The sequence below is a fragment of the Aulostomus chinensis genome, chromosome 15 (genome assembly GCF_037954235.1).
Source record: "Aulostomus chinensis isolate RoL2024-O1b breed Wild chromosome 15, RoL_Achi_v1.0, whole genome shotgun sequence".
NCBI classification, from domain to species: domain Eukaryota; kingdom Metazoa; phylum Chordata; class Actinopteri; order Syngnathiformes; family Aulostomidae; genus Aulostomus; species Aulostomus chinensis.
This window is the reverse complement of record NC_141334.1, coordinates 18,796,714-18,823,720: the sequence shown is the minus strand read 5'-3', so window position 1 is coordinate 18,823,720 and position 27,007 is coordinate 18,796,714. Positions and strand designations below refer to the sequence as shown.

Sequence of the window (27,007 nt, the reverse complement as noted above, 5' to 3'; positions counted from 1 at the left end):
GTAAAGCAAAGGCTTTATTATACGACTGAAACAGGAAACCATTTTTAATGAGAGCATTAAAAACATTTAAAAAAAAATTTTTTAGTGTAAGAGGGGCAAATCAAGGCATCACCTCCTACGCAGACGAGAGTGCACAATATTTTCACAAGCTTAAAAATAACATTGAGAATGACTAAACCTGCATCTGTGAGCACAATCACAGGCTTGTAGTCCAGCACCAAGGCGAAACTTTTCATCTTATTTTTGTTTCTGATGACAAAGTTGTATCTGCATTTTTCACAAGAACAAGAATATCAACTACTGGTGTGTGAGGTGAGAGATACGGTAGATGGATTATAAATCCTTCTCCATTTCTCTTTTGCTCAGTTTTTTTGTTGTTTTTTTTTTGTTGTTGCAGGGATTCTTCTGTCTTCATGTTTTAGCTGAGCATCCAGGGTGTGCATTTCACATTAAGGCTAAGCCCAGTTAAGATCATTTTTTTCTACCTCATCTGTAACTCCATCAGATCTTTCCCTTTTAGTTTACAACAGGTTATCCGTGCTAATTAGCGGCAGCGATGATGAAGGGAAGCTGATGAGTGTGGCCATCCATCCTGGACTCCTGATGCGCAGTCAGGAGGACCATCCGTGCGTGTGGCGCGGATCGTCTCCTCCCCTGTTTCTGCAGTGTTTACTGCTTTCCCCTTCTCGCTCGTCGCTCCTTGTGCCAATGCTGCCCACCGCAAGAGTAAGACGAGACTTCTCTTTGCATAACCTCACACTCCAATTTCTGGTCCACCACCATCCCTCTGCTTGGTATGCATCTCGACCTGCTCTGTCTCATGTGTAGTTTGCGTGTTTTTAATCGTTCTCCATTCATCACGCCTACTCTCATGTGCGGCTCACTCTTTGCGTTATTCTCCACCTCTGACAGCAAAGAAGAGCATGTTTTCTGTCACTGTGTACATTTTTCGGGTGACAAATATCCTTAACGCCTTTGATAAAATGACAGTTTTCAAGATTTTGTCAGGCGGGACCAATGAGTCAATAATTTAATTTATTATTTACGCATCAACAATCGCACGTAGCCTGGAGAGAGAGAGAGAGAGAGAGAGAGAGAGAGAGAGAGAGAGAGAGAGAGAGAGAGAGAGAGAGAGAGAGAGAGAGAGGAAAAAAGCTGAAAACGCATTCTGGTTTTGGAAAAGCTGTGTGGAAGGTGTCGCCTCGGTGGAACCAGGAGGATTTTAATGAGAACAACTACCGCGACTGTTAAGTTTGCTGAAGCGGGCTACCTGTCAGACAAGAAAATAGCGAAGAAGCACAGCGGGAGGAAAGGAAAGGCTACGCGTCAGTTCCAAGACAGCAACGCAACAAGGCAACACCATTACAGCAGGCGGCTGTCTGAGAATCTTCCTCCGGTTCACTGGTGCAGGAAGGGGTCTGGGACCAGAGTCAAGCAGAGATCCGGGGCTCTCTGTGAGTATATGCGGGACCTCAGCTTTACGCACCAAATGGACTAGACTCCCTCATGTACGGACTGCTGATGGATAACTGACACATTCCTGCATATCCAGTTTAATTCTTGCATCGTATGAAACTAAAGCTATTTTAGCTGTTTTACTCCAGCTGCTTAATCATCTGACCCACATACATCTGTCTTCAAACTCTCTGTATGTGGAATTCTCTCCGGCTAGTTTGCACGGTGATTGTAAAACTCTCTTTACAGCCTGTTAATTGAAGGTAACCTGTCTTTTATATTAGAGAAATATGAAAGAGTTCAACTCCTGAAGCAACAACTTCAACACTGAGCTGACTCACTGACAACTGTAGCCAGGTGAGTAATAATGTCGTTTCTAGAATGTTAAAAAAAAAAAAACCAATAGACACAAATATTGCATGTTTTAACATCACTATCTGGGCTTTCTATACATCTGCATTCACTTCATCTCTCTCCTGTTCATCGATTGTGTTTGTGTCCTACACAAGGTGTAAAAGAATTGATCTCTTTTGCTAATAGGCTGTTTTGCGTCGGAATGGTATTTTCATGACATTTAATCCCCCAGATAGTAAAAATGACATTCACAAGAAGTCTCATTAGCAACTGAAACTGCCAGCAAAGAAGAAAAAAAAACAAACCCCACTCTGTTCTCATAAAACTTGTGCTGGCATCAACATGTGACTCATTATGCACAAGTGTTTGTTTGAGGCTGACACCTGTGTTTATCAAACAGGTCGGAGGATTAAATCATCAGATCTTCATCTGGATCAGCGAGGAAGATCATATTTGAAATTCCTGGTAGAGAAACTGTGTAAGACGGAGATTTAGTGGAACCGAGCTGGATCTTTTAAATCTCTGCAGAGCATTGATGGCAGAGGACTGTCGTCGCACTGGCCAAGTTCCAGTTTGAATTCATAGAGGTAATAGAAGGGCGTTTTTTTTTGGGGGGGGGGGTGTATGTTGATGATCACATGATCAAAGTAAGGTAATAATCCAAGGAAACGCCAATAGTAAATCCCCGTACCTTGTTAGCTTGTTACGACCTGTTTGTCACTGTTGTAAGGTAAAAATAACAATATCATCATCCTGCGTTCCAACCGGTTGGTGAGCTCGTTTTTACCATAGAAACATCACCCACTCAAAATTTGTGCAGCGATCTTTGCCAGAAAAAAACCTGCTACTCTAAAATATTTTATGATGTCTGTTATATAGAGAATGTTATTGTATCATGTAAAAAATTCTACTATTAGTATTTTTCAGAGTTGCGGTGACACCCAATAAGGGCGCATTGATAACAGGTAGTTAAGGCTTATGTTTAAAAGTGCAAGCAAAGCATTACTTATGCATAATTAATCGTTTCTTGATTTCCTTTGTGACCCTTAATGTAAAGAGGGGGCCATGTAACCCTCAGCTACCCCCCCCCCCCCAGTCAACCTCCTCCATTTTTTTTATCTAGCTCTGCTGTAAACCTTTAAGTATTTTGACACATTAGGTAACAGATAACTAACAGCTAACTAAGCATTAGTAAAGATGGACTAATGATTAACTAGCATTAACCAGCAGTTACTGATGCATGCTTGTTGTACAGTGACACCAGTGTCACTGAAAATGAAGGAATCAGTCACTTTATATGCAGCAGAACATTAACACCCTCTAAATTACATGTGCTGCACTCTTGGTGCCTCTATATATACACATGGGCTGATGAATCATCCCAAAGCCTTTAAAGCTTCAAACTGTCTGTATTGCTTAAAGTGGGCAACGTGGATGTAACATTCTTTTTAAGCCAGGCTGAGAGTCGTATGTTCCTTTCAAGGCTGGTTCACTGCTGCTGCAGGAGTCACTGTCCATGGTGCTGATACTGCTCGGCTTTGACTGTCTTCTTGTTCACGCGCAAATATAATCTGTTAGTTGAGTATTTAAACATGACAACTTAACTCCTACAACTGTGCTGCGCCGGTGTTCATGCATGTAATGATGCTGGAGAACGTGTACTCCTGGTATGCAGGTCAGAGTGGAGATGACAGGTTCTCCCAGCTGCATGTCAATGAAGGCGCATGGCGTACAGTGTAGCATTGTCAGATCTCCTCTTCTGTACTGTAGGTATGCAACCTATTTTTGAGACACTCTTGAAATTTTAATTGAGAGGCATCAGATTACACATTCCTTACACAATCTCTCTTTCTCTGTTCGCGCTGATGCAGATGTTGAGACTCTGGATATCTGCTCTTGCAGTTGCTCACTCAAGCTGTTCAGATGGGCATGTTGCTGCTGAGGAATCAATGTATCGTTGGTTTTCTTCAGACATAATTTAAGGCTTGCTTCACATGATAAAATGAGATAAGATAAAGAGTGTTGGGAGACCTGCTGCACCGTGAGAGAGCAGGATCGTTGCTTACACCCGAGCCTTACAGTGGGAGTGTTTTAGGGAACAGGGCTTTGAGCTGCTTACTTTTCATCGCCACTGTTATTTTTGGAAACCTATCTAACTTGATATTACATGATGGACTGAGTCAGAGTTCCCTCAATACTACGGGAGCAGAGGGTAACATTTCTATCACAGCTTAGCACAAAATGACCACATTACATGTGTAGGAGCTGGACAAGGTAGTTCAGTACCAATGAGTCAACCATTAGTAGGTGCCAGTGTTTCAGTTTTTTTTAAAGCTCGGACCAGCCAAGCTGTTGGATCCCACGTTATTTGCATACAAAAGAGCATGACTGCGAGTACTTTTGTGATATCAAGCCTTTCCGTTGAGGGGTTATTTCAGGAATAGCACTCTGAGTGATGAACATCTGATGTAGAGAGAGTGATTATTTCATCCTCCACACAAACTGCCATTTCTTTGTCTTCTTTTCTCTCAGGGTTTTCGCACCTCCACATGGACTGAACTCAGGCATCAGAGGAGTGCAAACATCGTCACATAGCCATGTTACTGCACAAGCGTATTCTGAGCTGCACTCCTTCTTTCACCCCTTGTGTGCTCATCTCTATCCTGTTGGTTTTGCTCCCGGGAGTCACTCACCTGTCTCAAGGCAGCTCAAGCCATCAAGATACTGGCAGCACACCAGGCAACTGCTCCAGTGAAGATAACTGCTCCGATGGAGTGGTGCTGCCCATGTGGAATCCCCAAAACCCAGCGGTGGGTGACAAGGTGGCTCGCGCCATTGTTTACTTTGCGGCTCTCATATACATGTTTCTGGGCATGTCCATCATTGCAGACCGCTTCATGTCCTCTATCGAGGTTATCACCTCTCAGGAAAAGGAGATCACCATTAAGAAGCCCAATGGTGAGACCAGCACAACAACTGTGCGCATCTGGAATGAGACAGTGTCCAACCTGACCTTGATGGCACTGGGGTCATCAGCACCAGAAATCCTCTTGTCTGTCATAGAGGTGGTCGGCCATAATTTTGAGGCTGGAGCTCTGGGTCCCAGTACTATTGTAGGAAGTGCTGCGTTCAATATGTTCATTATCATTGCTATCTGTGTCTATGTGGTGCCAGAAAGTGAAACCCGCAAGATAAAGCATCTGCGAGTATTTTTTGTCACTGCTGCATGGAGCATATTTGCCTACATCTGGCTGTATCTCATCCTGTCTGTGTTCTCCCCCGGGGAGGTGGAGGTTTGGGAGGCAGTCCTCACCTTCTTCTTCTTCCCTGTTTGTGTGCTGCAAGCCTGGATTGCAGACCGGCGCCTGCTCTTCTACAAATACGTCCATAAGCGTTATCGTGCTGATAAGACACGAGGCATTATCATCGAATCCGAGGGGGATGCCATGTTTACCAAAATGGACTTGGAGATGGATGGTCAGGGTGTCAACTCCCACACTCACCCTAAAGACGCTTTGGATGGGATGCTGGAAGGGGTGGAGGAAGGAGGAGGGTTGAGTGCAGAGCAAGACCAAGAGGAAGAGGCGCGACGGGAGATGGCTCGCACTCTGAAAGAACTAAAACAGCGTCACCCAGAGAAGGACATGGAGCAGCTGATTGAAATGGCCAACTACCAGGTGCTGGTCCAGCAGCAGAAGAGCCGAGCCTTCTATCGCATTCAAGCCACACGCATGATGATTGGAGCAGGAAACATCCTGAAAAAGCATGCTGCTGACCAAGCCAGGAAGGTGGTCAGCTGTCATGAGGCCAGTGGGCAAGAGGAGGATCCCAACACCATCTACTTGCAGTTTGATCCCTCTCACTACCAGTGCTTTGAGAATTGTGGCTCCTTGAAGCTGTCAGTGAGCCGGCATGGAGGGGAAAGTGGCTGCACTGTGAAGGTAATGATAGAAATACTGGAAATACTCAACATTAAAACCAACTTTAACAGCTTGAGGCTTGGAACAGATTAATAATTCAGCATTTTATTACAATTCCAGTCTTTCAATATTTTATAAAGTTTCTATTTTCCTCTACCACACAGGTGGACTACCGCACAGAGGATGCGACTGCCAATGCTGGCTCCGACTACGAGTTTGCTGAGGGCACGTTGGTCTTCAAGCCTGGCGAGACGACTAAAGAGTTCACGGTTGGCGTCATTGATGATGACATTTTCGAGGAGGATGAGCACTTCTATGTGCGCCTTAGTAACCCTCGTATAGTGCACAGAGCTGAAGTGTCCATCCTGGAGCCACGTTCTATCACCTCCAGCAACAGCATGGTGGGCATCTCCCCCCACATCCCCCCAAAAGCAGCCCTGGGCAGCGCACACACCGCCACAGTTACAATATATGATGATGACCACGCTGGCATTTTTACCTTTGAGAGTAACTCCACAAGGGTCAGCGAGAGCATCGGGAACATGCAGGTGAAGGTGCACCGGACGTCTGGAGCGAGGGGGAAAGTGGCGGTTCCTTACCACACCGTAGAGGGTACTGCCAAGGCCGGGGAGGACTACGAGGAAGTGTCTGGCAAGCTGGAGTTCCAGAATGATGAGACAATGTGAGTGACAAATCCATTGTTTTTCTCCTTTGTTGCTTCTCATCACTTAATCAAACATTGCTGCCCACGCGTTGCTAAGTTAAACAGGCCGACCAGATTACTGTAGGTTGACTGGGATAAAGGATAAAAGGACTATTTTTATGAGTCATAGATACATTCGCACTGAGAAGTTTAGATCTTTCAAAGGGATGATGTGGGAGGATTAAAGGATATAATTGTGAGGCAGATAATGGCTGATGTAAAGAAGAAGAAAGCAAAGCAGAGTGAGCTTTCTATGAATGGATGCAGAATCTATATTGAAAACCAGTGGGATTCTTGTGGAGGTTATATGGGAGTTTGTTGCAATTCAGAGCAGTGAAAGCTGCACTACAGAAAACAGATGAAAAAAGAATTTCCTCCAGGAAATCACAGCAGTTCATTCAAAGTCATTTAAAATTGTGGAGGTTTAGAATTTAGATAAATTGAAGTTATACTTCATAAAAAATAATTGGTTTTTTTTTCAAATACAAAAAGGCATCTTGATCTCACCAAGACACTTCTTCACTGCTGCATCACTTCTTTGCTATTCCAGAATGCAGAAAGAGCCAGCCACATATACTTAACTTGAAGCTAATGGAGGCTGTTAGCTAATAAAAAGCCAAATTGTCCAAAAGCATCTCTTTACAAACTCTGAGGCATATCATCCATTACAATTCATATCTTCCTTATCCAATTTTAGGCTCACTTTGATATGAACATTCACGGTTTGCACCAAATGCAGCCAGCTGGTGCTTTCCACTGAACTGAACTGTTCACTGCAGCACCAAACTGAAAGGGTTATAGCTTGTTTGATTTCAGCTCCGGTAAAAGTGCTCGTGGACTATAATGGACCATGCATTAGATATGGTTATGGTGCGGCACCTGGAACCGTCACCTTATCGTGGTGGAGGAGTTTGAGTGTTCTAATGACCCTAGGAGCTATGCTGTCTGGGGCATTTTGCCCCTGGAAGGGTCACCCAAGGCAAACTGGTCCAAGGTGAAGGGTAAGACAAAAAAAAAACGGTTCAAAAGACCCTTCATGGGAACAAAATCAAGGAGTTTGTGTACCTAGCCCGGAGGGGTACTGGAGCCCGCCCTGGAACCAGGCCCAAGGTAGGGGTCCGTTAGCGAGCGCCTGGTCGTAGGGCCTTAGCCCATGGGGTCCAGCTGGGCCCAGCCCGAAATGGTTACATGGACTCGTCCCCCCCGCAGGAGGAACCAGAAGGGTGTGGTGCAGTGTGGTTTGGGCATCAGACCAAGGCAGGGGCCTTGGCTGTCTGATCCCCAGACATGGAAGCTGGCTTTTGGGACATAGAACGTCACCTCTCTGGTGGGGAAGAAGCCGGAGCTGCTAGAAGAGGTTGAGCGTTACCGGCTGGAAATAGTCGGCCTCACCTCGACACATAGTGGTATCTCAAGGCTCTGGATGTTGTGGGGCTGTCTTGGTTGATACGTCTCTGCAACATTGTGTAGACATCGGGGGCAGTGCCTGTGGAGTGGCAGACCAGGATAGTGGTCCCCATCTTTAAGAAAGGGGACCAGAGGGTGTGTTCCAACTATCGGGGTATCACACTCCTCAGCCTCCCTGGAAAGGTCTATGCCAGGGTACTGGAGAGGAGGGTCAGGGCGAGAGTCGAACCTCAGATTGAGGAGGAGCAATGTGGTTTTCGTCCTGGCCGTGGAACTGTGGATCAGCTCTTCACCCTCGCTAGGGTGCTGGAGGGGGCATGGGAATTTACCCAACCAGTCCACATGTGTTTTGTGGATCTGGAGAAGGTTTATGACCGTGTTCCTGGGAGCACCCTGTGGGGGGTACTCCAGGAGTATGGGGTAGATGGCCCCTTACAAAGGGCCATTCAGTCTTTCTACCAGAGGAGTGAGAGTCTGGTTCACACTGCAGGCAGTATGTTGGACTTGTTCCCAGTGAGGTTTGGATTGCGCCACGGCTGCCCTTTGTCACTGGTTCTGTTCATACCTTTTACGGACAGAATTTCTAGGTACAACCGGGTGGTGGAGAGGGTCGAGTTTGGTGGCAGGAGGATGACGTCTTTGTTTTTTGCGGATGATGTGGTCCTCTTAGCTCCATCAGGCTACAACCTGGGACAGTTTGCAGCCGAATGTGAAGCGGCTGGGATGAGAATCAGCACCTCCAAGTCAGAGGCTATGGTCCTCAGCCAGAAAAGGGTGGCCTGCCGACTCCAGATGGAGGTCCTGCCTCAGGTGGAGGAGTTTCAGTATCTCTGGGTCTTGTTCACGAGTGAGAGTAGAATGAAGCAGGAGATTGACAGGCCAATTGGGGCAGCATCCACAGTGATGCAGGTGCTAAACCAGGCTATTGTGGTGCAGAGAGAGCTTAGCCAAAAGGAGAGGCTCTTGATTTACCCGTCAATCTATGTTGCAACCCTCACCTACGGTCATGAACCTTTGGGTAATGACCAAAAGAAAAAGATTGTGAATACAAGTGGCCGATATGAGTTTCCTCCACAGGGTGGCTGGGCTCTCCCTTAGAGATAGGGTGAGAAGCTCAGTCATTCCGGAGGGACTCAGAGTAGAGCTGCTGCTCCTCCATGTCGAGAGGAGTCAGTTGAGGTGGTTCAGGCATCTAGTGAGGATGCCTGCCTCAGGAGGTTTTCCAGGCTTGTCCAACCGGTAGGAGGCCTCGTGGCCAACCCAGGACATGCTGGAGGGATCATATCTCTCGGCTGGTCTGGGAACGCCCTGGGATTCCCTCAGAAGAGCTGGTGTATCTGGCTGGGGAGAGGACAGTCTGGGCTTCCTTGCTGAGGCTGCTGCCCCCGCGAACCAGACCAACTGGATGAGCAGAAGACAACGACGGCGGCACAATTAGCTCCAAGCTAAATATAAATGACTGTCTCTTTCTGCTCTCTTGAGGTACAGATAGTGACATGGCAGTGAAACAATGTGCTTTTGCATGAAGAATCACTTTAAACTAAACTGCAGCAATATTTCTGAGAGCTTGAAATTTAGCAAAATTTTCATGTGAATGTGTCCAGGTTATTTAATGGTCAACGGAGTCTTCATGACACATAATTGAAAGATGATCCATAGATCCATTTTGAGAATAAAGTTCTTGTCTGATAAAATAATATATCCGCTGCACACAACTTGGTTTAATAAGAGTCTGTTCATAAGTCTGTTCATTAAAATTTTAGAATTAGCAAGTCTCAGTTAGCAATGGCTCCAAACACCGCTCATAACAGCATGAAGTGTGTTTATGGGGGAAAGTGGTCCAATGATGAGAACTAGCAAAAGTCCTAACAAGACTACATTTCCACACACGATTAAACGCATGTATATGCATCAGCCAAATGAAGGCAAGCCAATGAGACATGTCATAGTAACATGCTCTGGATGGTTCCAAAAGTTTTTAACAATGTCACAGTTTTGAGGGGTCACACTTCGTTTTAGTGCAAAAAGTATGTGTCACTCATGGTGCTTCACATTCAGAAAATAAAAGGGATGAGCTGTAAAATATTTATGTATTTCATGATGTACAGTATGTTTATCAGTGATTTCTTTTTTAATTATTTCATGGCTGGCTACTTCACATCCTTGTATTTTACTGCAAAAAAAAAAGAAACACACCCATAAAACTTGATACAAAAAAACCAGTAAAATCAAATATTTTTCATCAAAAAAACACATACAGATCTTGGAAGGACTGAAAAGAAATGAAAAGCAGACAGGTGACTGAAAATAATGAGAGCAAAGCAGCTACTGAAACAGGTGTTCTGCAGCCTGGAGGGTGATTTCAACAACAACAACAAAAAACATGCATGGATGCACCAGCAGAGAAGCACAAAAAAAGCAGGGTAAAGGCCACCAGCTTCTTCTTGAATGTTGTGTTTGGCTCAGAAACAAGTATACTTTAATAGATATTTTGAACCTTTTGTTTGATGCTGTGATGAGCAAGTGATTTACAGCACTCAAAGGGACAAGCTAAACAAAAAGAGGGAAGTAGCACTGAATAAAACACGTCAAATAAATCTGTCTGTGTGAGGAGGATTTCAGGGCGGTGTGTGGGAGTATTGTGTAGGTCGGCTGAGTGGGAGGCGAGGCAGGTGAATACATTGTCTCCAAGAGAATGCACATCTCCCTTTTTGTCTTTTTGCTTCACAGTGATTTGAATTTCTTTTGCCCGTATCTGCCTGTTGGCTGGCTTTTACGTGTTTTTCTTGTGTGCATTTTTTTTAATGGGTGTCTGTGAGCCGAATCCTCTTCAAACCCACATCAAACAAAATGTCGCTCCAAAGGGGAACCAAAAAGAGCTTCTTGAGTAGCCAAAGCAATTAAAGAGGGTGAAGAGGGGTTCAAGGAGTCCCAAAAGTTCTCAAGATTGTGCAGACAGCTGCAGAAACTGATAATGAGCCAAACGTGTACAACAATGTGAGATGGGAGGCAGGCAGCTTTTATCTGCATTGAAATAGAGAACCTTCATGCACTGAGTCAAGATGCTGTTTGTCTGATCGTAGTGAGATGACAGTGACAGAAGCATCTGCACACGATACATTATCTGGAGTCATGCTTCTCTCATCCGTTGTAGTGCAGTGGGAGAGGAAGGACGGTGGAGAGCCGCTCCAGCAGTGACAGTTTGCTGCCAGAACACTGATGAAAAGAAATAAGTGCAACTAGAAAAAATCGTCCTCAGCTGCTCTGATGCTCATTGGATTTAAAGGGGAATGCAGGAGTACCTGATCATAGAGGGAGGTTTGCCTCAGTTCTCGAGTCAGAATAACAAGTAGCTTTTCCTTTTTATGCTTTGTGAATACAATCAGATTCGGTGTATTTATCAGTTCATGGCAAAGTTCTCCAGCTGCACATCTTTCTACATCATCACATTTCCTTGCTTCTTTAAGCCACTCAGAAACTTGAGTCAGACTAAAATTTTTATGATGTTGTTTAATTCGGGGTCCTGTTTAAAGATGCAGATAAAACTATGTCAGTGTATGCTGTCTTCAAGCATTTGAGATGACCTTTGTGATTCCAAGCAGATGAGCTTGCACATGTTAAATGTATATGTGTGCTGCTTACCGCTGAGCTAGCTGCCATAGTTCATCCTTCAAACCAAGCTGGATTTTCTTACCCAAGTGTTTCCCAAAGAGCTGACACTAGGCAGCGGACCTCAAGGCTGCTGTGTGTGTCTGTGTGTGTGTGTGTGTGTGTGTGTGTGTGTGTTTGTGTGTGTGTGTGTTTGTCCCTGGCTTTGTGTGTCTATATCTGTCTGTCCGGAATGAGGAGCCCAAGAGGACTTTTTAAGCTTTTGACATGGAGCCAGGAGGTACGGTTGCAGTAAAATAATAATTTAGCATCTAAATTCTGCACTGCAGTAGGATAAATAGATTATGATGTACAGACATAAATCTGAGCCAAAATAAACAGGCTGACATAGAGAACCATTTTACATTCTGTGTTTACGGATTAGAGGAAGATTTACACAGACCCGTTGATGCTTCCTCTCGTATCTGTTTTTGTTAGTGCCTCTAAATTGTGTGGCTGACTGTATGCACTAGTTGAGGCTGAAGTAGCTAACGGGGGCAGTTACATAAGCTAAAATGAAAGCATCGAGAGGAGATCTCTTCTAAAAAGAGAAATCAATACCCCCGTGTTCCTTATTTCTCACTCTTAATGTAGTCAGGATCAATACCCTGCTGAACTTCATTGACACACGTGGATAAAAGCAGAGCAGCAGAGTCAGGGTTGAACAACGTTTGGAGTTAAAAACCTTTCATTAAACCGCATGTTTCCTCTGAAGGCTTATCAAGTTAGAGAAAAAGCTTTGTTCCATTTGAGCAGCGCTGGCAGCTACAATTTTTTTTTCATATTTTGTGCCCACAACAGTTTGTTACATCTAATTGGAATTCTTGATCAAAACCTAGTCATACATAGGTAACTACCTGGGGCTTTGTCTGCCAAAGAGTTAATGATGAAAATAAATCTCACAGGTCAGTATACAAACATCCTGTTAAATGGACATATATGCCAATATTTATTATGACCTATATTTTACATTTAATAGATGATTCCAAGGCGGCTCGGTGGTGCAGTGGTCAGCACTGTTGCCGCACAGCAAGAAAGTTCCAGGTTTGAGCCCGGACTCGGGCACTGGATCTTTCTGTGTGGAGTCTGCATGTTCTCCCTGTTCCTGTGTGGGTTCCTGACATGTTAACAGGCTCAGCTTCATGAACTGATGTTACACCTGTTATTACACGACCCCCCCACGACCCTTAACAGGATAAGTGGAATAAAATGGATGGATGGATGGATGGATTATTCCAAGTTGATTATTCTGCAGCTTTGGATGCCTCATTTTTACCAAGTCGATTGACATAACAGTGCAAGTTATCAGACATGCAGTATCTTTGTTACCCCGAAGCATTTTTTTCGAATTGGATCTGAGAAAAGCAGGACAAGAAGGAGGCCGGTACAAGCAAAGTTTGTTCAAACTGAGGACCGTTTTTGAAGCGAGAGTAACAAGTAGATGATGTAATAACAGGTGTAGCATCAATGCATGAAGCTGAGCCTGCTAACATGTCAGCTAACAAAAATTTTTAGTCAACTACATCACGTTTGTGGGATAGCAGGATTGACAGAGCTGCCACTTTGGCCCTATTTAGAGTAAAATACACAATTGAACAGGTATGTTTCAGGGTTCAGCTGCTTTATGACTGACATGTGGCTACCACGGCAGTCTTTATGTTGTTGCCTTCAAATGATGTCATGTTTATATGTTTATATATCATAGGAGTCCGTATGAATGCCCTCCTCTTGTGGTATGCACAACCTGCCAAGTGAAAATTTGCTGAAAGCTCCAAGTTCCGTTTTGTACGCAACTTCTAGTATCGTACACACAGGTAGCTCCATTTGAAGGCTGCATGTCAGTCACATTGATCCCTCAGTCCTCTTCAGCTCTGCTCGCTAATGCAGATGCAGTTCACTAAGTTTGAAAAAAAGACAAAATGGTGACAGCTAAAATTTCAAAGTCAAGGGAAGTCCACAACCAATGGGTGATGTGACATTTGCACAGGTATTCATGGTCATGGCTCTGAGGAAGAGTGGCTGTCTAGCAACCGAAGGGTCTCTGGTTTGATTCTCACTTCCCCCAGTGACCATGCCGAAATGTCCCTGAGCAAGATACTGAGCCCCTAGCCGCTCCTGATGGCCCTAAGCTGGACAGGCAACCTGTCCAGGGTGAACCCCGTTTCTCGCCCAATGTCAGCTGGGAGCTGTACCTGGGATAGGCTCCAGCCTCCCCCCACCGCAACCCTTGACAGTCAGCGGCTGGCTCATAGGGGGCGCTGGGGCGCCGCCCCACCAGACGTGGAGAGGAAAATCTCTACATGTATTTATACATATATATATGCATATGTTTACAATTTGTATCGTCAATGTCAGCCTTACTTTGTGTGTGTCTACATGCAATATGGGTCATTTAAACAACATTTACGCCAACTGACTCATTCAATTAATAGTGAATTTACTCCGATAGACTGTATAATTTGTCTTTAGGGGCGCTCGTCAAAGCGCCCCAGACCTGCAATTAATTAGCCAATCCTGTATGGTTGCTAGGGAAAAATAATGAATAATTGGCCAATCAACATCGCCAAATTTAACGGCGTAGGGGCGCTGTAAAAGTCGCCCCTACGCCAACGTAAAATGCGTGAAGGTTTGGTTTGCTAAAGCTAGCTGAGGAGCCCGCGATATTCTTTTTGCGTAGTGAGATTCCCAGATTTCCGATGCCCTACGAAAAAAAATACCGCGAGAAGTGAGTGAGAGAGAAAATGGCGACAACAACGATTGAAGTTCAAGAGCAGCAGTTTCCACCAAATTCGGTGAGATCCCTTTTAAATTTCCCTTTTGCGAGGAGGACCATGGCGGAAAAAATCCGCGTTAAGGAGCTGGGACCGGACATGCCTGAAATCAACATCCAGCAGCAGTCCAAGGAAAAGGCTAAATCCTACAACAGGACTTTTTGCCGGAGCTGGTTTCAGCGCAAGCCGTGGCTGACGGGTTGTGGAGCAGCCAACGCACTTTTTTGCTTCCCCTGCATCCCTTTCAGGAGTGACCGGTGTGATTCAGCATGGACACAGACAGGAATTACTGACCTAAAGCACCTCTCCGAGCGGATTAAGAAACACGAAAGAGCGAAAATTCACATGGAAAACTGCATGAAGCTAGCGGTTCTTGGGAAGATTAGCATAGCAACGCAGCTCGATGACAGTCACCGCATCGCTGTAAGGAAGCACAATGATGAGGTAGATAAGAACCGTTAAGCAGGGGTGAAAGTGAGCCGGAACGCAGTTCCGGTAAAATATTCAATGAGTTCCATTAAAAAAAAGGAGGAGAAGGGAGCTGTCAAAATCCCATATTAAATAAAGAAAACGACGTCTGAAGGCGGTTTCACTCTGAACGCGGGAGACACGGCACGATGCGCGGGGTGGAACGCGAGCACGCGCAGCGCTATCGAGTTGCTGGGCTTGGTTTGCGGTCATGTGACGTCACAGCGCGCCAACATTCACAATGAATGGACTTCCACCGCCCAGCCTGCGTCATACGCGTTCAGTGTGAAACCGCCTTGACACGGAGTCGTGCCCATGAGCGCATCTCCGCATGCGAGGCATTTCTGGTTGGCTGACAGACGGACACGTGGGTCACGTTACCAGCATTGTTAGTTTTGATTGGTTAAAACCACACGCGTTCTACTTTCCCGGAACGAAAAAAAGAGAAAGAAAACAAAACAGGGCAAAATCAAATTAGTGATTGTTCTTGAAATTTTCCACGTTTCGTGTTGTGTCACACACTGTAAAGTGTAAATATATATGTAAATATATTTTGCCAAATAAATCATTGAGTGATATTGATGATCTGTTTTTTTCATGAATGCATGTCTGCCTGTTCCCTGTTGTTAGCACTGTAGTGGGCAATGACTGTAAAAAACAGTTTACAGAGCATTTCCAAGGGTGGTGTGGTAAGGGTGGGGCTATGGGGGCTGCAGTTGTGTGGGGAACAGACACCCGAAAACTGGAATAAAAATCACCCAAAACTGATTAAAAACCATAAAACTTCATCGGCGGCGTGCGCACTTTGGTGCGGACAGTTCCGGCAAGACATTTAAGCCACCCCTGCAGATAAGTAGTATAGAAGAAAATGGATGGATTGATGAAGGTATTCATGGCCCCCCAAAAATGCTGACCAACTATTGGATTGATCGACGTGAACTTCAGATCAAACTTTCATGTTGTCTTCAGTTCAGAATGTTTTCTTCTGCCATCAGCTTCTGCTGTGCCTTGTCTAGATGCTAATTATCAAATGTTAGTACATTAAACTAAGAGATGACGACTGCAAACTTAAGATCTATGAAGCGTCAATAAGTTTTCACCATGATTATCACCCATCTGTAAGTCACGAGTATGGTATTTAATGACACATTTCATTATACTGTTGAAAAAAACTTTAAAATGTCTTAAGCTAGACTTCATTTCAGATATTTAACTGAAAAGATGGTTGCCGATTCAATCCCCAAGACTGGCAGGGTAAATCCTGGTGGCCCCGCCCTCATTACCACCACTGAGGTGCCCATGACCAACACCAGTAGATCAGACTGGGGTTGTACTGAGCAGCTATTCAGGTGTGAATGTGTTACTGTATGAATGTGATCAAATAAGAGTCAAATTAGATAAAGACCAAAAAAAATAAAAATACTCCCTACTCCATTTTGGTTGGGTTCCAAGATAAGGATAAAGCCTATCCTGGTAAACAGAGGGTAGAAAGCAAAGGTGCACTCTCAGGGTGAACGCTTACTCATTCACATATTGTATGTAGGCAGTTTGGAGATTCTGCTCCTGATGATTTACTGTATATGTCTTCTGACTGTGGGAGGAAACAGAAGCTGATTTATCAAACCAACGTAGAACTATCAGAATTCCCATCAGCTAGTTTGTATTTCTAGCGAGGGCCATGCCAACACTTCCTGACTTTCTTTTTTCATCAATCACAGTTACGCTTTGAATTTAGTGTTGTTAAGGTAAATGGAATTAAAGTTTTAAAGAGCAAAGACACCTTTTTCTATTTGATTTGATCTAGCAAAGTGGCATTCCGTGAACTCCGCACACGCAGCGAGGATTATGGTGGTTTCAGGTAGAACCGAGATCAATTTCCAGAGCTGGCAGTGTACACCCCCCTCCTCCACATTTGTGAGTGACAGATACAATAACAGGGTACGTTATTATTCTCTGAAACTACACCAGGGATGGAGCCAGTGCAGCGAACAGAGATGGATCATATCCAGTGAAATGTGATTTTAAATAAGCTTGGCTGTCTAATAGAACTTTAGTTGCTTGGACTAACTTGGAGCTCTCCATGTCAGACGCCTCTGCAACACGCAAACTGATGTGACTGTTGTTGTGGTTTTCAATTGGATTTCAATTCAACAGAAGTGGACAAAATAATAAAACAGAATAAGTTGAGGTTTCATTTTTTTTGGAAACTCCAGAATGATATCGATCTGTTTTGGTAGCTGGTCCTTCACCTTTGAGAAGGTCATGTTTTTGTTCTTTAGCATATCAATAAGCATTAGTGCTGTGATCGCTCTCTTCCTGTTCCAAAAGAAAGCCGTTATGAAACAAAGTGGCCAGAAAATACCAAAAGAAAACGCGCCAGAATTGATATTATCCAACAAGAAAACATCGCCATGTAAGATACAAATTCGATGCAAATAATATTGTACATAGCACTGGAAAAAATCAGCAAACAAGTCGACAACAGATCAAAATGACCATCAACCTTAATGAAATAAAGTGTTGCATGGCGTTATTTTGTAGTTGTTTCCATGCCGCTGCCAAACATGTCGGTTTTGTTTCGTACAATTTGTAACCTGGTACAGGCAGCTTTAAAGGGCTGGAAGGTAGCTGTTGGGTCGGGCTTCCCCTCGCTCTCAGAATTTATGCTAAACTAAGCACAGCAAGTGCTGGCTGTACATTCTTAGCATACACTCTGGTTGTCTTCCAAAATTCAGACCTGAAATGAATTATGAACTCAGCACTTTAGTTTCTTAGTGTGCACTTGCTCCTGAACTCATGGGAGTCAGATCATGGGCTGGTAGTACCACTGGATCATACTGGTTCTAAATACGCTGTAGGACGGTTTGGTCTGTGGATATATGCTTCGCTCCTTTCTCTGCGCTTCATATGATGTTGGCATTTCCTGAAATGAGATCCAAAATTTTAACTCACTGAGTGCCAATCTCAGTTTTTCATCTTTCACCAGGTACAATCGAGACTGAAAGACTCATGTTTGACACTTTTGTTTTTGTTTTTCATGCCTCATGTTTGCTCGTCAGTTAGCTTTCATGGTCGATTAACGTGACGATTATTTTTTGCTCAAAATATTCCAAGAAAAACCCTTTCAAACGATACAGAGAAAATACTAGACAGCAGACTTAAGCAAACGTACAAAAAAACAAAACCTTTGGAGGTAGAATCACACAGGATCCAACAATGACTGAAGTGGAAAACATCAGAATCAGAATCAGAATCAGTTTTATTGGCCAAGTATGTTCACAACATACAGGGAATTTGACTCCGGCCGTTGGTGTCACTCATGAAATTCGCAGCAGAAACAAAATAAACATAAACGAGTGTGACTTCGAAACATAATAGGGTCTTCGCCAGGGACTGGCTCAGGCCCTAATAATAGAAAGTGTATATACACCTGTAGAAAGGAGATACGTACAAAATATGGTCAGTGCAAAAACACAATTGGTGCAAGGTACACAATGTAGTGCAGACTTACATAGTAATAATAATAAGAATAACACAACAAAATCAACTAATCGCACATCAAGAACAAGCATGAGAGCAGGTGGGCAGGAAGGAGCTGACTGGGGAGAGACAGGCTGAGGTTGATGAAGACTGATTAACAAGACACATGTGATCGCTCAGAAAAGGCGAGAAAACAGACTGTGACAGAACACATGGCCAAAAAAAAAACCAGACACAAGAGGAAGAAGATTCTCCAAATAAAACAGGAAATAAAGGCAGTTCTTCCAACATGACATGTAAACAAACAGAGAAGAAATTAAAAAAGAATATGAACATCAAGTCCCAAATGAAAAATTCAGGAAAATACAAACTTGAGATTAAAAGTCCAGAACTATAATTCAAGCAGCCCAAGCAAGACTTTGACATTAGCAGGATTATGCAAAAAAAAACAAAAACGCTATGATGATTATCTTGAAGGGGTGAAGCGTGTTTGACATTGCACAATTTGGGGCATTTGAACCGACCATGAAGAGACCAAATGATGACGTCACATCCAGAGTGGGCGAAGATGCTAAACTGTGTTTACAACAGCTTTTCATCTTACATCAAGTGAAAATTCTTCCAACACGTCAAATGGCAACGCTTTTGCTCTTCTTGAGCTCATAGTGAGGTGAGAGAGTTCAGATGATGAAACGAGCATCTTGAACAAACATGTCTTGTCTGAGAGACGGTTCTGAAATGTGATTAATCTTTAACAGTTATATCCTGCTCATGTTCTCTCCAGCTCAAAAAACACTATCTTGCCCAAGTGTGATGATGTAAGATGGCCGCTGCATACACACCGTCCTTAGCAACTGAACCCTCACCTCTGCATGATGCTTCAAAGTAAACTTACCTTTTTCTCCTCTACATATCACATCTGATATAACTGCGTGTTTAAAAAAATAAACTCTTGTTTCCACTGTAAGGACCCTCTAGGCTGTTCTGCAGCTGCCTTTGCTCCCACTGGCATGACTTTCCCTGACATTAGACAGCTGATGACGTACCCTGCATGTTTAAAATAAAACTGCTTTTCTTCTGCGAGCTGAAGCTCTTCCTGCGTGTTGTCAAATCCTGAGTGTATATGTGTAGACAGAAATAGACAGCCACCCACATATCATTAGGTAGCGGGAGGGAGAGAAAGACGCACTGTGACGGTGGAGGAGAAGGAAGGAAACAGGCTGGGGGGAAATATGTCGGTCACAGTTTGATACCACAGTCTCACATGTTTTTGCAGATTTCACAACGCAAAATGTATTTTTTAACCTGCATGAATTCCTAGATGGATTTCCACAGAGAAGCCGATAATAATTCAGCTAACTTCGTGTGTGGGAGGCGAGTGGACTGTGTTTCCTCTTGTGTGCTCTAATGGAATATATCGGTGTTGATGGAGTTTGCCCCCTTGTGGGGTGATGGGAAAAACGAGGCTTTTCAATTATTTTTCTAATCATATTTTTTTTGTCCACTGTATTCTGAGCCACACGTTTCTAACAGCCTTCCTCTCAGCAGCTTCCAGTCAAATGTTTACAAAAAAAAAAATTCTTATCGTCACACACGGCTTTTATTGTGAGCCTGGCTTCTAATATTTGAATGAGACTTCACTGCACCACATCAGAACAGCCCCAGGTTTACTCATATTGACTGGTTTGTATAAATTGCCAACTATTTCCTAAATAATGCAAATTCCTTCATTGATCTGTTTCTCTCCGGCTCCATCACTTTCCTTGTTTCTTTGACCTCTCAGGAAGCTGTTGAACGTGAAGATCATCGATGATGAGGAGTACGAGAAGAACAAGACTTTCACCATTGTTTTGGAGGAGCCGATTCTGCTGGAGGTGGGACAGAGACACGGTGAGGACAGCTGCATGTCTCTGCAGCACACACACACACACACACACACACACACACACACACACACACACTCAGCCACTGAGGGATATTTTCAATTCTTCACTTAATTTCTTCTTTGCACTCTCTCTCCTTCATATTTTATTTACACTCTTGGGCTAGAGCTGTTTAATTTCTATTTAAAACTTCCCCCCAAATCTTTGGTAACTTTAAGAGCCAAGTTGTGATCTCGTCAGGCTCTTTGGTGCACAGTATGGGCGTGAGGGTTTGATGCATAGTCATCTTCACTTATGCCACATCCAGGTGCACAAAGCGGATTAGAAAAAAAAATAAAGTTTTAATTTTTTCGATTTTTTTTTAAGTCACTCCATGCACATGGAGAATGGGGCTTCCTTAACACTAGATTCTGTGGGTTATTTTGGAGTCCTGGCTGATTGACACACCTCTCCTCTGCTGTAGGAGACACTAATGATAACAAGACACCAGCAGGACCTGAGGATGTGTCAAAGATGGGCTGCCCTTGTCTGGGGGAGCATACCAAGCTGGAGGTGGTCATTGAAGAGTCCTATGAATTCAAGGTAAATTGTTTTGGTTTGTTTTCCCCATAGGACCCTCACTCAGCTGGTGTTTCAACACAGATTTACATTTTCATGTTAACAACTGATGGAATGACAGAATGTAATATTTGAGGTGTCCGTTTTCATAATGAAGCATCAAAATGGCTTCACGTTGAGTTTTAGCTCATTCTAGCAGCCACCTGCTGGTTTGGGTCCCTCGGATTCACTGCAGGCAGCAGACTAATATCTTAGATCATTTCTGGTAGGCTTGATACATCACCTGCTCAGCATCAAACAAAAGAGAAACAGCAACTAGTTGGCATAACTTCTCTCAATTGTTCAAAAATGTTACACTCTAAAAGCACAGATTGCTTACTCTTGCCATAATGAAACATGAGTGTCTTTCATTAGATTCTCCCTGTCTGTTAAATGCCCATTGTCCTTGAACTATCCATGGCAACCCAGTGTCTTTTAGCCTCTTGAGGAGACATTTCCTCAAGTTTATTTTGAACTGTATTGTATTAAACTGAGATTTAGGGCTCTGTGTCATGTGCTGATACTTTAGAGCTTCATTTTCTGCGCTGGTGTAAAGCAGCTTTACGTTGGCAAAGTGTCTTTTTCCTGAGGCACAGTAGGTTTTGCGCTCCCCTCCATCTGTTGTGGTGACTCACTGTGAACCACAGTGGGAGGGGTGTCATGAATAATAGCCCCTTACTTTCACAACATTGGTGGCTGTCTGGAGTAAATGATAAAACTTGTCCTTTTACTGTTACTTCCTGCGTCTTTGTGTCTGTCTGCAGAGCACCGTGGACAAACTGATCAAAAAGACCAACCTGGCTCTGGTGGTGGGCAGCAGCAGCTGGAGAGAGCAGTTTGTTAGTGCCGTCACTGTCAGTGCAGGTGAGTTCTGATGTCTCATCTGTTCAGTCCTCTGAGACTGGACCTGTGGAGGCCTGAGCCTGCAGGCTGGATCTGACCCACAGCTGCATTCACCAGCTTCCATGTTGTGCAGCATCCTTACATTTACTTTTAATAAACTCCCAACACCTCCAGTTTGCCTTTGTCGAATTTAAAAATAGCCTCACTTAAACAGTTAGATCATTAATGGAAGATTCTACAACAGCAGAGCCAATTTTATTACATTTCCACACTTCTGGGCTTATTTGCTGCATCCTTTTAATCCAGACACTTCTTTAAAAATGCATGACGCTCCTCACGTGGCTATAAAAACTAAACTGGCCAGCTCTGCCTGCACAATTAATGACTCTGAACATTTTATGTGGATGTACGTGGTGTGGTGAAGCTTCCCTCTTTTGCCCTTTCAAGCCGTTCCTTCATTTGGCTCCGGACCATTTAGATCTGCACTAGTGCACAAAGCATTTGGGCTAAAAGCCGACATGCACACCAGAGATGTGTCATTTTGTTAATTTGCTCTTTTCTCTCATTTTCTCTCCTTCTCACTCTGGTTGAGGTCACTTAAGTAAAATATTTATGTCTCATTGACTGAGTCATAACTAAATTTACAGATGTAGAATAATGCTCTGTAAAGGTTAGCTCCAAATCAAAAGGTTTAAAATTGGAGTATTTTATGGTGGAGAACCAGACTTGAGACTAAAAGCCTGTTTAGTATATCCCTCATCCACACAAAGGGTTAAATTGGGTTAGTGAGGGTATTTTGCAGGCTTTCATGCAACTCTTTTCTGTCTTTACTAGGTGACGATGATGAGGAAGAGAGCGGGGAGGAGCGCTTGCCGTCGTGCTTTGATTACATAATGCATTTCTTGACAGTTTTCTGGAAAGTCCTCTTTGCTTTTGTCCCTCCCACTGAGTACTGGAATGGCTGGGCCTGCTTCTTTGTGTCCATATCCCTCATCGGTGTTCTGACAGCTGTGACCGGGGACCTGGCCTCTCATTTTGGCTGCACCATAGGTCTGAAGGACTCTGTCACCGCAGTGGTGTTCGTTGCCCTCGGCACCTCTGTTCCAGGTGGGGATGTCAGTCTGTTCTAGTACTCTTCTCTGATGTTTGCAGGAATGGTTGGTGCAGCTGTTTGGGGGAGACTTGTATAACCTCTGTCTCAGGCTGTGCTGTCTGAGTTATTCTCTCCAGAGTTCTTGTCTCAAGCAGAAACACTCTCATACACAAATACACAGTTCAGTTGTAATTTTCTCTGCGCTGGCTAACTGTATCCCCATGTCACTGTGTTCTAATAACTCCTAGAGTCAACTTAATAAATGAAAATTAGACTTTGACAGATTTTAGTTAAGTAAGCCTCATATACCCTCCTTCCAGTTGGCAAACTTGTTATGTTGGGAATTGGCCCATTACAGATGTGGACAGTAATGAAGTATACTCTGGTTGTCCGTCTTCCCCAGGGCCACACAAGAGGACAGATACCCTTCTCTCCTCTTTGCATGCAACAGGCAGCCACCATCAGACTGCTAGTTAGCTTAACACAATGAATGGTAGTGAATGGGCAGGTTAGCATACCTTAACCCCAATATCTTGCTATTTTAAACTTTTTTATTAAAAAAAAGTACTCTATAACTGATGTTACTACACCAGTTGTATTATCATAGGCAAAGATTTGACTTTTGGTATCATGCTTTGCTAACTTGCCCATCGACTACCATTAATCGTGCTACGCTAACTAGCATTCAGTCTGTCTCAGTTGCTCGCATCAGAGAGAAGAGTATCTGTCTTCTTGTCTGGCTCTGGGGTGGAGGGCAAATAATTATATTTCCCAAAAGTTAGCATGTAGTATAGTAGTATGTAGTATACCCCTCTGTTAAAGCTTATTAAGATGTAAAACGTGTTCTCATGCTGGTAGTAACATTTAGAGTTCCCCCCACATAAAACATTGAAGCCTCTCGTCAGTATTCCACATGATTTAGATGAAGCCAGCGTTATTAATTCTTCTCCTGTATTTTGGTTTGGACATCAGGCCCAACCATAAATCTGTCAGAGAGCACCGTCAGGCTTGCCCTGGTGCCCAGGATGACAAAAAGACCAAAGAAACACATGCAAAAAATCGTATGCGTGGCACCCGAGGGTGTAGCGTAAAACACTTTCTTCATCTGCTTTATTCGGGAAAATGAATACGCTAAAAATAGCTCTGCATGTTACTTAGTCAACCTGCAACTCAGTCCAAACTAAGTTTAAGAAGAGCAATTCCACATTTATTTTGGTTAAAGGTGACCTCAACTTACCTTAGCATTGGCCGTTACTGTTCCACTGCGTATGTGGAAAAAAAGATGCATCAATTCTTTTGTTGCTCCAGCGAAAGCTAAATAACATCATTTCAGATCTTCAGATCTCACTTGAGTCAAAATTAAAACAATCCGCCACACTTGAAAGAAGCCAGGTTCCCCCAAGTTTGTTTCTGCTCCTCATCTCTACAGCATGAACCTCCACTTGCACTAAACACTCCTGAATATCTAATTGAAGTGTCAGCAGGCAGTCACACTCTGGGTAATGAAGGTGCCAAGAGGGAGCAGTGCATGCAGGAGAAAAGACATCCCTGGTTCTGCTGAACTGACTTTATATTGTCCATCATTATGGAAATGAGAGCAAATAGTTGGAGTGATTTTTTTTTCAATTTCCTCTTGTAATAGAGTTTTAGGTAATGGCGTTGCGGTAGAACTTTTGTCTTGTGCACGTGGTGACCAACATATTGAAACAATACCAAACACATTCTGAAAATTCTAGCACCACCAACTGTTGTCAAAATGTATCGCTTTATTTTGGGTGATTTAAGTGAAGTTTAGAAGCTGTTTAACTTTTATCAACAGACTTTGGGGTTTCAGGGGTGCTTCGTACAAATCTGCCCCTGTCGAACCGCCAACAGTAGATGATTTTTGCACACATTTCTCTTTATTTATGTTTCTAGACACATTTGCGAGTAAGGTAGCTGCCATCCAGGACCAATACGCTGATGCCTCCATTGGTAACGTAACGGGCAGCAACGCAGTGAATGTGTTCCTGGGCATCGGGGTGGCATGGACCATCGCCTCTGTTTACTGGAAGACCAAGGGCAAAGTTTTCAAGGTGAATCCAGGCTCCCTTGCCTTCTCTGTCACCCTCTTCACCATCATGGCACTGGTGTGTGTGCTGGTACTGCTCTACCGTCGCCGTCCAAGTGTATCGGGCGGAGAACTCGGAGGACCACGGACAGCCAAGCTCCTCACCTTCCTCCTCTTCCTCTCGCTCTGGTTCATCTACATCCTGCTGGCCTCCCTGGAGGCCTACTGCCATGTACCTGGTTTCTGAGACAAAAGGGGGGGGCGGGACACAGACGCAGCTCCTCTCCTTGTTTTTACTGAATGTGTTTTCTCTCTGTTATTGTCTATTTTCACAAAGATTTATAACTATTTGTATCATTAGTTATTATTGATACGGCACAATATCTAATTGACTCTTTGGACTTTCGGGACTTTGCTACCACCCACAATGCTGTGACGGATAGCTTTAGCCAATGAAATTGAACTTCCCCTCGACTTTTCTTGCTTTTTGAAATGTAATGTACCACAAGACATTTATCCAGCCATTCATATTAGCCTAAAGCGCATCAGACACTTGCTTCACGTTCTCTCTGTGTAGACAATGATTTCTGCTTTAATTTTTAACAACTATAAGGGTGTTGAATTAAAAGGGTCACATAAAATGGGAAACTGAAAAAAAGAGGACTGAGGCAAAAGTGACCAGCAAAACATATTTGTGTGTTGATATTTATACATTAATTATTCATTATATATATCACGTAAAAGATGAACATTGTGCGTGGGAGTATTGTGAAGGAATAGGTGTGTTGATTTTTTTGCACGTATCAAATTAAGATTTTCTCGGTTATCTATTTTAAAGCCCTGTATGTAATATGTTGACATGGATGTTGACGTGTTGATGTGTTCCTGTACATGTGAAAATTCAGTGTATCATATCTTATATCACACTGCCTGGTGCCCTTTCCCATGAAGCGATCAGTATCATGCCCGGCATATCCAGGATTAAAATGTCCTTTTTTCTTTTTTCTATTTTACATGAGTCATCCTGGAGTGAAGCACCTGCTTTAAACTGGTTTTGTGACACACAAATTCTCGGAGCACATTTCAACTTTTTGCTACCCAGCAGAAGCGGGTGAAGGGCACAGGCGCTATCTCGTCATTTATCCTTCTTCTCCCTCAATGCTACGGAAGTTCCTGACAATAAGAACAAAAAAGTCAGAGTACAAATACTAGAAGGACACCAGATTTCTTATCGGTCACAATGACACTGTGAAGATTTTCCAGCAACATCACTTGAGAAAAGAAAAAAGCACAGCACTAAAGCAAAGGTCCACTTTTATGTATAAGAATACTTGTGTCCTTATTATTACAGCACAATCACCAAACGGTCTGTTATTTAAAAATGTGCTTAAACAGAAGAGGCGCACAAATTTCAGAGTGTCTTCTTGATATGTTTTTATTTGATTTAATCTAAAATCTGCCATATTTATTGTAACAGTATTAGTAGAAGTATTTATATAATTAATTTAAGTTTTATTGAGATGCACGTTTAATGTATAAAAAGTGGAAATAAATGTTGCTGATTTATGACGCTTTAAGATGCTTTGTCGTCTTAATTTCATTTCGGAAAAAAAAGAGTATTACTAGTATTCTTTAATTGTATGCGAACATTTGATCACAAGTATGAATGTGATGTCAAATTCATCAGCGTATTAGTGACGTTTTTTTATGAAGAATGCCACCAGACCGACGACTTTGTGTACTCGCTTTTTGACGTGCGATTAACTCATTTGGACCTGATGCAACCTCCACATCATTTTAGGTTTTTATTAATTTTTAAACATATTTAATGGACAGGAGGTCAAAGGTAAGTCATTTTATATAGAGGCCAAAGGTCTAAGATTTTTTTTTTTTTAAATTCATGTTTCTATTTGGTTCGGAGGTTGCAGAATAAAGGGTTTAGTGACAATTCTTTTATTCACAAAAATGGTATAGTTTTTTTTTTTCTGGGACATTTTAGGTTTAAATGAGCTAAACATGCAAGAAATATCCATCAAACGTGCTCACGTGTGACCTCTGGGTGTGCACCTGGACTGCTTACGGTATCAACAATATCGTCGTCATCTTACTTCTACCTGAATCTGTCTTTTTGTTGAAGCCGCAAGACACATAAGCTGAGGGGAGATACTGCTCCGATCAAAAGGACCTGTAGTGGAACACCTGGCTGAAGCATAGCTCTGTTAGAGGAGGCCAGGTGAGGTTTTGGCACTTTGAGACATCCTTTTTTCAAAAGTAAGCCTGGTGGTCAAAGATGTAGAGGTTTGTGTGCAAAGAAAAACAACAACCCCCCAAAAAA

At 43.3% G+C, this 27,007-nt stretch overlaps 1 protein-coding gene across 4 annotated transcripts; it reads left to right on the top strand.

The window, feature by feature from the left end:
• The first annotated feature begins 377 nt into the window (after positions 1-377).
• Positions 378-26,236, top strand: slc8a4a (solute carrier family 8 member 4a). 4 transcript variants are annotated; one of them, XM_086226018.1, is made up of 10 exons: positions 378-726; positions 1,740-1,812; positions 2,210-2,396; positions 4,342-5,750; positions 5,894-6,411; positions 19,990-20,096; positions 20,553-20,671; positions 21,451-21,550; positions 22,364-22,636; positions 24,540-26,236. In XM_086226018.1, exons 4-10 carry the CDS (start codon positions 4,407-4,409, stop codon positions 24,917-24,919), a joined length of 2,841 nt encoding a protein of 946 aa, XP_086082144.1. In that variant the 5' UTR covers positions 378-726; positions 1,740-1,812; positions 2,210-2,396; positions 4,342-4,406; the 3' UTR covers positions 24,920-26,236. The 4 variants fall into 4 exon arrangements, with proteins under 4 accessions (XP_086082144.1, XP_086082147.1, XP_086082143.1 ...); XM_086226017.1 differs by lacking the exon at positions 378-726 and adding an exon at positions 737-1,454; XM_086226021.1 differs by lacking the exon at positions 2,210-2,396.
• Positions 26,237-27,007: the final 771 nt, after the last annotated feature.